General features: G+C 35.1%; 1 protein-coding gene across 1 annotated transcript in view; it reads left to right on the forward strand.

Moving 5' to 3' along the window:
- Positions 1-1,352: 1,352 nt before the first annotated feature.
- CHUK (component of inhibitor of nuclear factor kappa B kinase complex) overlaps positions 1,353-14,628 on the forward strand; it is a 52,215-nt gene continuing 38,939 nt past the window's right edge. Inside the window, exons 1-4 of the mRNA XM_053692155.1 lie at positions 1,353-1,515; positions 6,901-6,995; positions 7,470-7,584; positions 7,823-7,892. Coding sequence (XP_053548130.1) covers positions 1,411-1,515; positions 6,901-6,995; positions 7,470-7,584; positions 7,823-7,892 — 385 coding nt within the window. The 5' untranslated portion in view covers positions 1,353-1,410. The remainder of the gene's footprint in view (positions 1,516-6,900; positions 6,996-7,469; positions 7,585-7,822; positions 7,893-14,628) is intronic.

Below are 14,628 nucleotides of genomic sequence, written 5' to 3' on the forward strand. Positions count from 1 at the left end.
GTACTCTTTGATAAAGAACATACCTATGTAGGCTCAGGAGCAGGAACATACTATTGAGAGCTAGCTGTTGATTGGTGGCTGCACATATACACCACTTGTCATTGGCTCACCAGATGTATTAATCTAGCTCCCAGTAGAGCACTGCTGCTCCTAAGTGTACCTAGGTATAATCTGCAACAAAGGATACCAAAAGAACAAAGCAAACGTGATAATATAAGTAAACTGGGAAACTTTTTTAAATTGCAAGCGCTATCTGAATCATGAAAGTTTAATTTTGAAATGACTCTCCCTTTTAAATGTGCTTGTTAATTATTACTAATCTATCATATTAATGTAACTCCAAGATTTACACTTTTTACACATTCCAGTTGTAAATCTGGATTATTTGTACAAAATGATAATCTAATTGATGTTCATGTACCAGGTATAAATTTAGCTGTCACTCAACCATCACCTTATGTGGGGCACGGTAAAGAAATTCACAAACTGAGGATTTAAAATAAAAATGTTTTAAAGATTAAAAAATAAATGCGGAATTATTGTGTTACCACATTTATACTGCAACCTATAGTACCTTCTACTTGAAAGACGATTGTGCCCACTATTTTATGTTCCCTTAAAGATTATGTTGTGGTTTTGAATGCCAAAGCACATTTGCACTATAACCCCCCTTGAATAACCAACATATGATACCATTTTTTGAGATCATCCCATTACTTACATCAAAGGGGCATTTATACACTAATTTTCATTACTGCATATAATAGACACTACTATAAAGAATAATAATTAAGCAAAACCATACATTTTTATAAAAACACACCCAGCTGGGCTATATAAATGGATCATGTACAAAACATTTATGCAAAGAAAAAAAAAATCTAGTGTACAATGTCCCTTTAAACATATATATGTAAACATTATTATGTATACAATATCTTAACGTGTTCCATGTCCTGTGACATTTTTTCCATACATATATATTGTAGTAATTGTATTGTAGTTTTTTTTATCTATGTCTCTGAAGAGGAAAATACATAAAAATTAATGAAGCACAATAATTGTATCATGTAAGCCTGTGCACAAAATATACATATAACAGCCGCACACGCATTCATTCATTGCCATACACAGACTATCTATTTATATACCCAGACTCACCATCCTCTGTCGCCTGCAGCTTGTCACTTATTGCTCTCCTATAGGGCAAAAATACATAAAATAGAACGTCAGACTTCTCAAAACGAGGCTTGAAACGCAGTATTACACCACGTGACAGTTTAACGTCCAATGGGATGCATGTTTCGTGAAATGCTAGAAGCGGAAGTGGGACGTTCAGGTGTAATGACAGGTGACCGGAAGGGGTCGTAGGTTGTAGGAAGTGGGGAATTTTGTTATTGTCGGTGTGTCATGGAGAAGCCGCCAGTCCAGCAGGGGATGGTTTGCGGGCCTTGGGATTTGAAGGACCGGCTGGGCACAGGGGGCTTTGGCAATGTGTGTCTTTTTCAAAACCGGGTGAGTAAGCTTGGGGAATTGGGTGTTATAGTAAACAATGGTAACCATAGTATGGGGCAGAAAGACAGAGAAGTACTTGTGTATGAAGAGGATCCGAAATTTAAACCAGTGAGAACAGAGATAGACTGTAAATGGGAGGAAGGAAGTTACAAATGGTGGGAGCCAAAGGCCTTATTGAACATGATACAATTCTCCATAAGCATGAAAAGAAAAAAAAATTGGTTTCTTTGACCCCAAACAGTTGATTGAAGGAACAGTGTACACCAAGTTTTATATAACATGTAATAGACACTACTATAAAGAAGAATATGAACAGATACTGATATAAAAATCCGTGGCCGGACTTTTGGCCGACGGACACTTGGCCGACGGACATTTGGCCGAAACACAAGTGGCTGTCACATAACAGTCCGGCCACGAGATAGATAGATAGATACATAGATTAGATAGATAGATACATAGATTAGATAGATAGATCAATAGATGCAATAGATACATTTGATAGATACGATAGATAGATTTGATAGATAAATAGATAGATTTGATAGATAGATAGTTTCCCAGACAGAGAATTACAAAACGTGCGGCCTGGGACCCATGGTAAGGTTCCCAGAGGCAGTTGCGGCGCCCGAGGCTCTGATTAGAACAGAGCACTCTGGAACGTATCTGCCCTTGGCCGAAATCGGAACATTCTTTAGCTTTCTGTCTGTCAGCCAAATGTCTGTCGGCCAAATGTCTTTCTGCATTTTGTCAGAGCACCTAAAAATCCTGTATAAAACCTTTTAAATATTTAGAAGCTCCCAGTTTAGCACTGTTGGTGAGGTTAGGCATGGACACTCTCAGAAAAGAGCTGGGAAAGCATGAAGAACAGATCCACATTACACAGGAATCTGTAAACGCGCGTGTTCATATGATACATTGGGGCTTGGTTAGGAGTCTGAAAATCAGCACAATGTTATTAAAAAATAAACAAAATTATAGATTGTTACAAAAACACTCCCAGATGGGCTATATAAAAGGATCATCTACAAAACATTTATGCAAAGAAAAAATCTAGTGTACAGTGTCCATTTAATATAGCACATGAAAACTTTTATTAAAAAGTGACTACAGTGAAACCATTTTAACCTTTTAACGCCGTTATGCCGTTCTATTCCGTCATATTTACACTGGGCTTTAAAGCCGTTATGACGGAATAGAACGTCATATCAAACGGCTGTCCTGAAGCCTTCTGCGCTTCAAGGACTTGATCGCGGTCTGGAGGGCGTTCCTAGGGTTGTAGGGACGCCCCCCAGATGCGATCCAATAATTGAAATCTCGCGATCGTATGCACGATCGCGTAGTTTCAATTTGTCTACATCGGAACAGGTGTTCCGATGTAGACACTTTAACCCTGTCACGAAAGGGTTAACAAACAAGTAAAAGCAACAACAAATACAAAACACACTCTGACAAAGTGAGGAACAATCATACATAGGCGTCATACATAAGAGATGGTATATGGCAGCTGTCATGGAGGAATGCAGTGAAAGAATAAAGGGACAGTGTATTCTAAAAAATGCCCCCTCTTTAATGTGTTCCCATTGATCTGTTACCTGCTGGAGTATATTACATTGATTGCAAATAAATAATTTAGCCTTATTTTGTCATTTGAAATAGCTGATTTTGCCTGTTGTATCTCTACGTATACTGAACATTTAAATGCTTAAAGGGACATTAAACACTTTGCGATGGTAATATAAAATGATAAATCATTTATAAACATTGAAGTCTGCAATATAATTTCATTATTTATTCTGTCCTCTTCTCCTGTAATTCCATTCAGAAATTGCGAGCTTTTCAGTTCCTGTTAGAAATGGAAGTGCAGAACGCTGTTATATTCCATACAGCCATTGGCTGCACACTCTAGTGACCTATTTATAACTGTTCTTAATTGGCAACAGCAGAGAAGGTAACCTAAGTTACAACATGACAGCTTCCATTATTTTATAGACCATAAAACTTTACACTTGTTTTGTCAATATTTAAACAAATATTGAAACTTTAAAAAATACATCTATATGTTATTCTCAGACTTATCTTTTCATTGAATGCATCATTCTATCTAGCATTTGTTTAGTGTTTAATGTCCCTTTAAAGGGACACTGAACCCAAGTTTTTTCTTTTGTGATTCAGATAGAACATGCAATTTTAGGCAACTTTCTAATTTACTCATTAACAAATTTCCTGTATTCTCTTGGTATCTTTATTTGAAAAGCAAGAATGTAAGTTTAGATGCCAGCCCATTTTTGGTAAACAACCTGGGTTGTTCCTGCTGATTGGTGGATAAATTCACCTACCAATAAACAAGTGCTGTCCAGGGTCTGAACCAAAATTGTCTGGCTCCTTAGCTTAGGTGCCTTCTTTTTCAAATAAAGATAGCAAGAGAACGAAGAAAATTGATAATAGGAGTAAATAAGAAAGTTGCTTAAAATTGCGTGCTCTATCTGAACCACGAAAGAAAAAACATTGGGTTCAGTGTCCTTTTTAAGTATTTTCTATGGAAATGCTGTGTAAGCGTAATCAGGATAATTCATTAAACTCTCAGTGTATGTGGGAGGTCATAGATATAAGTACTCAAATGCTCATTTTCAATTGTTCTCTCTAAGTATACAGAGATAACATAAGAAGGTTTTGTTCATGTATGTGTATAAAAAGTGATAATGTTAAGATAATTGATATCCCTGCAAGCTTAACCAATTTTAATGGGTTGTGGTTTCAAAGAGCAAAGACAGCTAGTTCATATTTAAAAATATATCTAAAGGAATGGTTTCCTATTCATTTTATTATCTTCAGTTAGTATAACAAGTAATTGGAAACCCATTAAGCAGAATCCAGTTTTACAGTACACTGTCCTTTTAATATAATTTTAACTTAGGCTTATACAGACAGTGGAAGATGAGATACTGAAGGACAAATATTCAGATAAGGTTTAAAGTGATTGTAAAGTGTAATGAATTACTGCCCAGTGTCTAAAAATAATGTTAAAAACTGACACTTTAATCCATTTAACTTTACAAAGACGTTTTTTTTTTTTTTTTTTTTTTTTTTAATATTTTTTTATTGAGGAACTGCATGGTACAATAAACAATCATACTTAAAAATGTACATTAATGATAAATCAGATGTTGTGTAGTACACATGTACATATCAAATATTTAAAGAGTCCTCTGTTTTTGCTTATAATTTCTGCCCCTAGTGATACAATTCAGACCACTCTTGGACCTTGCAATTTAAGTTAGAATAATGTTGGGGACCATTATATAACAGGATAAAGATAACAGTAATAACGAAAACAAAAGAAAAAACAAAAAGGTATAATAAACACACAAAGAGTAAAACCTTAAGGAAAAAGGCATGGACTAAACTTTCAAATATCTTTCTGAAAAAGGATATGAAGTGCAAACTCTGTGTTTAGAGGGAAAGCATAGCACTATACTTGGCAGAGAAGTTATTGCGCTATTTATTCCATCTCTGTCCAATAAAATTATAGATAATACTTAATGACTTAGCTATGACAACCATGTTTGTATTATACGTGAATAACAAAAACTCCACAGGAAGGACTTATATTTAAGAATTACTATCTACATAGTGATACATATAAACCAGTATTATCTATATAAAATCCTGTGTCATTGTATAAAAAGCTAATGTTTATCCTGCTTCGCCCATAGCCTCGGCCGCAGGCCACCAAGCGAATATATTTTATGACATATTGTGGGTACGTGCAATATTGTCCTGGTGTGCTCTTTCCTTGTCCAAAATGTTCCCCCAGGGGCCCCCCACTTAACCCTTGTAGAAACAGGCAAACAAGCAAAGTATTATTAGAACATGAATATTATCTGCAGGACTAGTGTCGATAACATGGTTTCATACATAGCTAAATTCACGTTGAGGTTTCTTGATACAATCCTGTGGATTCCTGCAAAGCACTATAATTACCAATTGTATTTTTAACAAAACACATGCCTATGTATAATAAGAAAAAAAAAACTGGAATATATACAACAGATCAACTGGATTAAATATTAATACTTTACAAGCTGGATTTTTGAGTTAAGTTTTATCCCCAAGGCTTAGTTTATCCGTTTGGAATTGTCCCAACAGAGCTGCATGAGTCTCCAGGTAAAGTGTGAGGAAAATGGCACCGGGGAAGAAAGAGATTTATATGTGTAGTCCCAAGTTCATACCCTTTGCGGTGATTATTCTGTATTATTTGGGGTATCTCCAAGGAGAGATGGGGTTGATCATATTTACCAAGCGTGGCCGCCCACATAGAAAGCAGTTGCGACTCAGTCATGACTTTCTGGGGGTCCCCCCCCAAAAAAAAACCCACATCCATCGTCGGTAGGTTATGTCGCTTCATCCGCTGGAGCTTGTTTAACTTGCCGGGTGAGCACAAAGTCTTATTTCTCGTTGGGCTCTTCTGCTCCAATACTATTGCGTATGGGCCATTTGCATTCTCCAGTGTCGGCTTAATCCGATACGGCTCCCAGAGTGAAATACTTTCCGAGGGCTCCTTTTGTGTGCTAGATATGTCAGGTCGTTACCTGCAAATAGGCCGCCGCCTTAGGTCTTGTTCGCCCGAACTATAGCTCTAAAATCATAAAAACAGCAAACAAGGGATATATTATAGCCACCACTTCTCTAGTGACTGTTGTATGTAGAAATATATAGATGGTTTTGTTATTGAATGCTCGTAAATCGGCGGATTATAGAGTGTTCCTTCAGAGCTTATAGTGAAAACGTCCTATTAGGTACGCTGCTCGGGCACGCCCCACAAAGACGTTTCTTTTTAAAAATATTTACCACTGAGTTATGGTAAATATACCGCTGATCCTCTGTCCACATCTCCTACTTTCTCTAGCAGATCAATGATGAATCTGGCTAACTCCAATCATTGCGTGCCCCACGAGCTGGATGCCAGATGGGGCACCCAACGATTAGAGGAAGCCGGCATCCAGCATGTGGGGCACGCAACGATTGGAGGAAGCTTGTTTGTAAAGTTTAATTAATTAAAGTGTCCCTGTTTTTAACATTATTTCTAGATACCGGGCAGTAATTCATTAAACTTTACAATCACTTTAATATTCAATAAAGACACATTAAGTATTAAATATTGTTGGTTTTATGAAGGGACATATACATAATGGGACAAATTATGGAAATAAAAAATGTGGGGGATACAGAGATGGAGAAATATAGAAAAACTCAGTGTTTTAAACCATATTATTAAATCAGATTCTGAGTAGACTTCTGACTTTATAGTAGGGCAAACCATTCAAACAAAAATATATCTTCTAAGATGCAATTATCCTAAAGTAAGTGTTTCCTTTTGTGCAGGAAACAGGGGAGATGAAAGCTATCAAGTCATGCAGACTGGAGCTCAGTGTAAAGAACAAAGAACGATGGTGCCAAGAAATTCAAATAATGAAAAGGTTTGTTGGATTGTCTGTCAGGGTTGAGCATTTATATAATAATTTCAAAATACGGTAAATTCTAGAACTGCTGTCCTTTGTATAGTGAAATCCTGCTTAAATGGTCAGGGAACCCAAATGTTTTCTTTCATGATTTGGATAGAACATATTATCTAATTTGCATAATTATTTAGATATCCTTTGTTGAAAAGCATATCTAGGAAAGCTCATCACCTGGGTGCTATTTGCTGATTGGTGGCAGCACATTTTATATTTACCTAGCTATGCTTTTCAGCAAAAGATACCTAAATAATGAAGCAAATTAGATAGAAGTAAATTGGAAAGTTGTTTAAAATTGTTTGCGCTCTTTAAATCATGAAAGAAATAATTTTGGTGTCCGCCCCTTTAAGGAATAATGTAAATTATTTATGCTTTTAATTTTAATCCTGTTTTATAATTTACAAGTCTGACGTTAAGCTGTCTACCTATTTGTAGACTAGATCATCCAAATGTTGTGAAAGCCTGTGACGTACCCCCTGAAATGGACTTCCTTGTGAACGACGTTCCTCATTTAGCGATGGAGTACTGTTCTGGTGGAGATCTACGTAAGGTGGGTTACTGTTTTTACCATTATTCTAGACCACCTTTTAATATGTCTTTTATAGCCTTAATATACTTTGTTCTTATATAGGACACCAAATGATATGCTACATTTTCAAAACGATGCAATTTTGTGCAAACTTTTACTTGGGTAGATGCGCAGATCGTTGCTCTATATTAACTTCAGAGTTTTGTTTGGTCTGCTATATGTATCCATATATTTTATTAGTGATGTGTATTTTCTTCAGCTTCTGAACAAGCCAGAAAACTGCTGTGGACTGAAAGAAAGCCAAGTTCTCAATTTGATGAGTGATATAGGTATGTAACTAAACCTTAATCTCTGCCAATGTAAAGAGGTATGATTAATTCTTATGTAACCCAGTATATTTTACCTCTCTTATTTTAACTATAGCTAATTAATAGAGCATAGCTCTACATATACCAACATGATCATTAGTCATGCGCTTATTACAAGCCCTGAAATCCGCAAGATATGTTATTTCATAAGGATGAAGTAAAAAAATAAATAAATAAATTTGATAATGTGATGAAAAACATATAATGCTATGCTGAGTATAATGTTTTCTAGTTAGTAAAGAGATACAACAAAGTATCAGCGCTGTTGGGGAGGAGGTAGATAAAATGTATATATGTAAATTCACAAAATATATTCTATTCAAAATTATTATATTAATTCAGGAATATTGATACTCCAGTAGCTGTGTAATATGCCCAAGTGTGTTATTTGTCAGAATCTATAATAGAAATTGGTGTGACTTATTATCATAATTGATGTAACTTATTATAGTATAGAACCATAAACAAACAGATTATAAGCAAACACACAAACAAATCTCTAGAGGAGCAGATACTTTGAAATAGCAAATTCTAAAAAACACGTTAAAGTAGTATAATTTATAAATACAATTGTGTTGGTAATCACACACTAGAGATCATATATTGGTATCAGTCTTTTAAAGATATCCTGATTATATACTCTCACCCATCAGTTAGTTATAAGTGGAAGATGAGTAATATTTCTCTGAGTCCCCACCACAGAATGGTGTATGCTGCTTTTCTGAGGGTGTATCATCAAATATCCCTTAAAGGGACATAATACTCATATGCTAAATCACTTGAAACTGATGCAGTATAACTGTATAAAGCTGACAGGAAAATATCACCTGAGCATCTCTATGTAAAAAAGGAAGATATTTTACCTCACAATTTCCTCAGCTCAGCAGAGTAAGTTCTGTGTAAAAAGTTATACTCAGCTGCTCCCAGCTGCAGGTAAAAAAATTTAAAAAAATGAAGAAATGAACAGCAGCCAATCAGCATCAGCAGTGCTGAGGTCATGAACTCTTACTGTGATCTCATGAGATTTGACTTAACTCTCATGAGATTTCATAGTAAGCTTCCTTTACCTGATTGGTGAAATAATATGAGAGTGCACGATGCTAGTCCCTTCAGATGTCCCAGGACAAACACACTAAAATGCTGCTTAGAAATCCTTTACAATGGGAGGTGGCTACTGAGGAACTTTTGAGGTAAAATATCTTTCTTTTTTTCATAGAGATGTTCAGGTGATATTTTCTAATCAGCTTTTTTACAGCTATGCTGCATCACTTTCAAGTGTTTAAACATTTGGGTATTATGGCCCTTTAATTGAAGGCAAACGCTGAAAGACATGAGAAAGGAAAAGCGCAACAGGACTCAAGTGAAAATGTTTTAATAACACACAATAAAAGCCTTTTAAAACTATAGGTATTTTGCGTACCAAATGTTAATAACAAATGTGCATATCAGACAAAAGTGTTTTTAAAGTTGAGCAGGTTACCGCTTCCAGCCGCTTAAGTTAGATATGGGGTGATCATCTTTATGTAAGCTGTCTTCCCCCTTGTAGCCTGAGGCTTGTAGGCTATTTCCTTCAAACAACTTGGAGTTCCAGGGTAGGTAGGAAGTCCTTAGCTATGTCCTTAGCTATGGATTTATAGACAATATTATAGTTCTCCAGCAACGGCTGCACAGGAAGTAAATGGGAGGGGAATAAAGAGCAATTCAGTATTGCTGGAGAACTAATATCGTCTATAAATCCATAGCTAAGGACTTCCTACCTACACCGGAACTCCAAGTTGTTTGAAGGAAACAGCCGACAAGCCTCACGCTACAAGGGAGAAGACAGCTTACATAAAGATGATCACCCCATATCTAACTTAAAGGTAAGGTAAAGTTTATGGTAAGTCAAATCATATAATCTATCTAATAAATAACCTGCAGCTTATTGCTAACTTTATTTACTTGTTTACGTTGTATTTTACATGAAATTCAAACTTTATATTTCTGACCGTTTTCACCGAATCTCCTCCCCTATGCCACTTCCGTGTTTATATCTCTTCTCTCATCGATCGTTCTCAGCCCTGTGCTTACGTAAGCTCAATACGCGTTCACAGACTAGATTTCTTATGCGCATGCGCCACTTCCCCCACTAGCGATATAAAATACTAGTGTTAATAAAAGTTAGGTAATGCTGTTTACTAAATGAAGATATTTTCAATTGCAGATATAAATAAAGACCGTACACATTTAAATACATATTCATTGTAAAAAAACTCACTTGCTGCGACGATCGTTCCAATTGTTATTATGATACTAAAACAATCGCTAGAGAGCAAGCAGTGAGCATGCGCGAATCACGAACGAGCACGGGTGGAAGTAGGTTGAGTTTAGCCGGACACATGCGCTCAGTCATCCAGTGACGTAGGAATGGATGGGCTAAACCCCTGAAGGGGAAACCACAGATTGGACGATAATATAGCTCTCACCTGTCAATCAAAATTTAGAAAATGTGGGGCGGACAAAAGATTGGTGTCGGAACAGTACTTTGAAAGGAGAAAATAAAGTAATTATAAGACTTACTGTCATAATGATGAATTAAACTTATGCTAATTTGTAAATTTATAAACGATGGCGTTTAGTTATATGCTCAACTTTACGTTACCTTTAAGCGGCTGGAAGAGGTAACCTGCTCAACTTTAAAGACACTTTTGTCTGATATGCACATTTGTTATTAACATTTGGTACGCAAAATACCTATCATTTTAAAAGGCTTTTATTGTGTGTTATTAAAACCTTTTCACTTGAGTCCTGTTGCGCTTTTCCTTTCTCATGTCTTTCAGAGTTAGTAAAGAGAAAACAAAAGAAATGTTCTGTAATAATTACTGTGTAGTGATATTGACATGAAGAATATTTAAAATAGGACATTTTGAGATGGTAATATAAAATGATAAATCGTGTGTATATGTGTGTGTGTATATATATATATATATATATATATATATATATATATATATATAACCTCTGCAATATACGTTCATTATTTATTTTGTCCCCTTTTCCTGTAATTCCATTCTGAAATTGTGAGGTTTTCAGTTCCTGTTAGAAATGGAAGTGCAGAAGACTGTTATATTACACACAGCCATTGGCTGCACACTCTAGTGACCTATTTATAACTGTCCCTAATTGGCCACAGCAGAGAAGGTAACCTAAGTTACAACATGGCAGCTCCCATTGTTTTATAGACACTAAAACTTTACACTTATTTTGTCACTATTTAAACAGCTAATGAAACTTTAAAAGCTACATCTACATGTTAATCTCAGACTAATCTTTTCTTTAAATGCATCATTCTATATTTCATTTATTTATTGTTTAATGTCCCTTTAATATTTTATTCCCAGTGGATATAGTGTACTAATAAACATTCTATATAATGTGTAGCCAGTTTCAATTATAATGTATTATTGACATATGACTACATATATAGACCTCTAATGTAGGTATATCTGCTAAAAAAAGTTATTTATCAATGATCATCAAAGCAAATAAATGTGATAACGTCTGATATTCATTCATTTATTTTTCTTATATTGGAGGTGGGGTGTTTACAAAATTTATTATTTTCTATAAATATTTGTTATTTTTATTTTAGAAAGCGATGAGCTTTTTCCCAACCCTTTAATGTATTTTGTATTACAGGGATATGATACCAAACATTTTTGTTTCATGATTCAGATAGAGCATTCAATTTTAAACAAGTTTTTAATTTACTTGAACCATGTCAATATGATTGTTTAGCACAAAAGTCAACTGTACTTTAATTTATCAGCGTTTTATTCACGCTATATTACCTCATCTAATGCAGCCTCTCACTACGATTTTCTTTTAGCTTACTTGACTGGCATCTGTTGTATCAACATCGAGGCATTGCTGCAATACCCTGAAAGCATCTGGAAGCATTCACAATCGCTTCCAGTGCTTGAAACCCCAGAGGACGTGCCAGGCACGTCCTTGGTTATTAACTGACACCCTTTGTAGGACGTGCCTGACATGTCCTCAGTTGCCAAGGGGTTAATGGACATAAATATTTTTCTCACCAGTTTCCAACATGTATCACCTCAATGGAAACTAGGCCTAAGTTGTTAAACACATAGTTATAGTACCACTCAGGAGCCACAGAGAACTGCTAGTCCTGATTGAATACAGATGCTGAGCCATTCAGCAACGGCAGTTGTGTAACTGCCACTGCCAAATGGCTCTGATTGGAGCATGTAATATTTGCACTGTAATGTCCCTTTAATTAAGCTTGTTCTTTAGATTGAAATGTGGGCACACTATATGGGCCTTCTGGTTATTATCTAATGTTAAAATCTATCATACTGGGAAACCATGATAATAATCTACTATTCACATATATGTCTTCTGAGTGCTTGATTTCATACTGCAATGTGTTATAACACATGGCTTGTGTGTGTATTGATAGATGAAGGCAAAGTCTGACATCTTTAATAGAAAATTAGATACCATGAAGTGGGGAAAAATCTTTATTAAAGGGACATTAAACACTGTGAGATGGTAATATAAAATGATAAATTGTATATAATAAAACAACTCTGCAATATACTTTCATTATTTATTTTGTTCTCTTTTCTTGTAATTCCATTCTGAAATTGTGAGCTTTTCAGTTCCTGTTAGAAATGGAAGTGCAGAAAACTGTTAAATCCAGCACAACCATTGGCTGCACACTCTAGTGACCTATTTATAACTGACCCTAATTGGCCACAGCAGAGAAGGTAACACAAGTTACAACATGGCAGCTCCCAGAGTTTTATAGACACTAAAACTTTACACTTATTTTATCACTTTTTAAACAACTAATGAAACTTTAAAAAATACATCTACATGTTAGTCATGGACTAATCTTTTCTTTGAATGCATCATTCTATCTAGCATGTATTTAGTGTTTAATGTCCCTTTAAGTGCATACTACAATAAATTGAACTCTACAGTTTAGAGGACACTTACCAGGTGTGTCTAACTTGGTTGTCTTTTTAAATTAAGTAAAGAATAAGAAATATCAGCACTACTAGCACAACCTCCTATTTGAACAGAAAATAATAAAACAAGACTAAATTTAGTCAAGTTCCAACCGAGTTCAGATGAGATCCAATTGTGTAAGGAGTCTTAAAGGGACATTAAACACTAAATAAATGCTACATAGAATGAAAAGAAAATGAAAGAAAAGATTAGTCTGAGATTAACATGTAGGTGTATTTTTTAAAGTTTCATTATCTGTTTAAAATATTGACAAAATAAGTGTAAAGTTTCTATAAAACAATGGGAGCTGCCATTTTGTAACTTAGGTTACCTCTCTGCTGTGGCCAATTAGGTACAGTTATAAATAGGTCACTAGAGAGTATAGCCAATGGCTGTGTGGTATATAACTATGTTCTGCACTTCCATTTCTAACAGGAACTGAAAACTCACAATTTCAGAATGGAATTACAGTAAAGGGGGACACAATAAATAATGAAAGTATATTGCAGAGGTTTTTTTTTATATATTTATATATATATATATATATATATATATATATATATATATATATATATATATATATATATATATATATATATATAAGATTACAATTTATAATTTTTATATTACCATCTCAAAATGTTTTATGTCTCTTTAAAGGTTGAAAACATCTAAAAATGATTCTGCAGTGCTGCTATACTATCAGAAGAGATAGCGGAAAAATAAAAATACAGCGCAACGTTAATACAATGTAAAAAGTATTTAATCTTGCTTCTCATAAACAGATAAAAATGTACTTAAAGGGACATGATGCCTAAATGTTGAAACACTTGAAAGTGATGCAGCATAGCTGTAAAAAGCTGACTAGAAAATATCACCTGAACATCTCTATGTAAAAAAGAAAGATATTTTACCTCAAAATGTCCTAAGTATTCACACCTCATTGTAAATGATTTTAAGCAGCCAATCAGTATGCCTGTCCTGGGACCTGCAAGAGAGTGTGCCGCATGCACACTTATGTTATTTCCCTACAGATCACAGTAAGAGTTCATGACCTCAGCACTGCTGTTCATTTCTTCCTTTTTTTTTTTTTTAACCTGCAGCTGGGCAGTAACTAAAATATAACTTTTTACACAGCACTTACTCTGGTGAGCTGAGGAAATTGTGAGGTGAAATATCTTTCTTTTTTACATAGAGATGCTGAGGTGATATTTTCCTGTCGGCTTTTTACAGTTATATTGCATCAGTTTCAAATGATTTAGCATTAATAGAAGTACAGATAAAACTGGCACATCTAAAATCGTCCTTGTGAGCATTGAAGATTTGCTCGGTTGTCCTCCGGTTCTGTGTCAGCTTGTGTCTGTTACAGTCACGGCTTGTTAATCTCAGTGTTGTCTGTCCTTATGCAAAATAGCTGCGTCTGCAACATGAAGCTTTGTGAGACTCCGGCAGGGAGCGCTACAGATCCTCAAAAAAGACAAAAAAAGTTGTATCTTTATTTCTTGTAAGTGCATTTGTATCTGTTTATGAGAAGCAGGATTAAATCTTTTTTTTTCCCTTGAATCCGAGTTGAGCCGTAATTTTAGTTTTCAGTTGTTAAAGGGACAGTAAAGTCATAATGAGACATTCACGATTTAGACAGAGCATACGATTTTAAATAACTTTCCAAATTACTTCTATT

The sequence above is a fragment of the Bombina bombina genome, chromosome 9 (assembly GCF_027579735.1).
Source record: "Bombina bombina isolate aBomBom1 chromosome 9, aBomBom1.pri, whole genome shotgun sequence".
Classification (NCBI taxonomy): domain Eukaryota; kingdom Metazoa; phylum Chordata; class Amphibia; order Anura; family Bombinatoridae; genus Bombina; species Bombina bombina.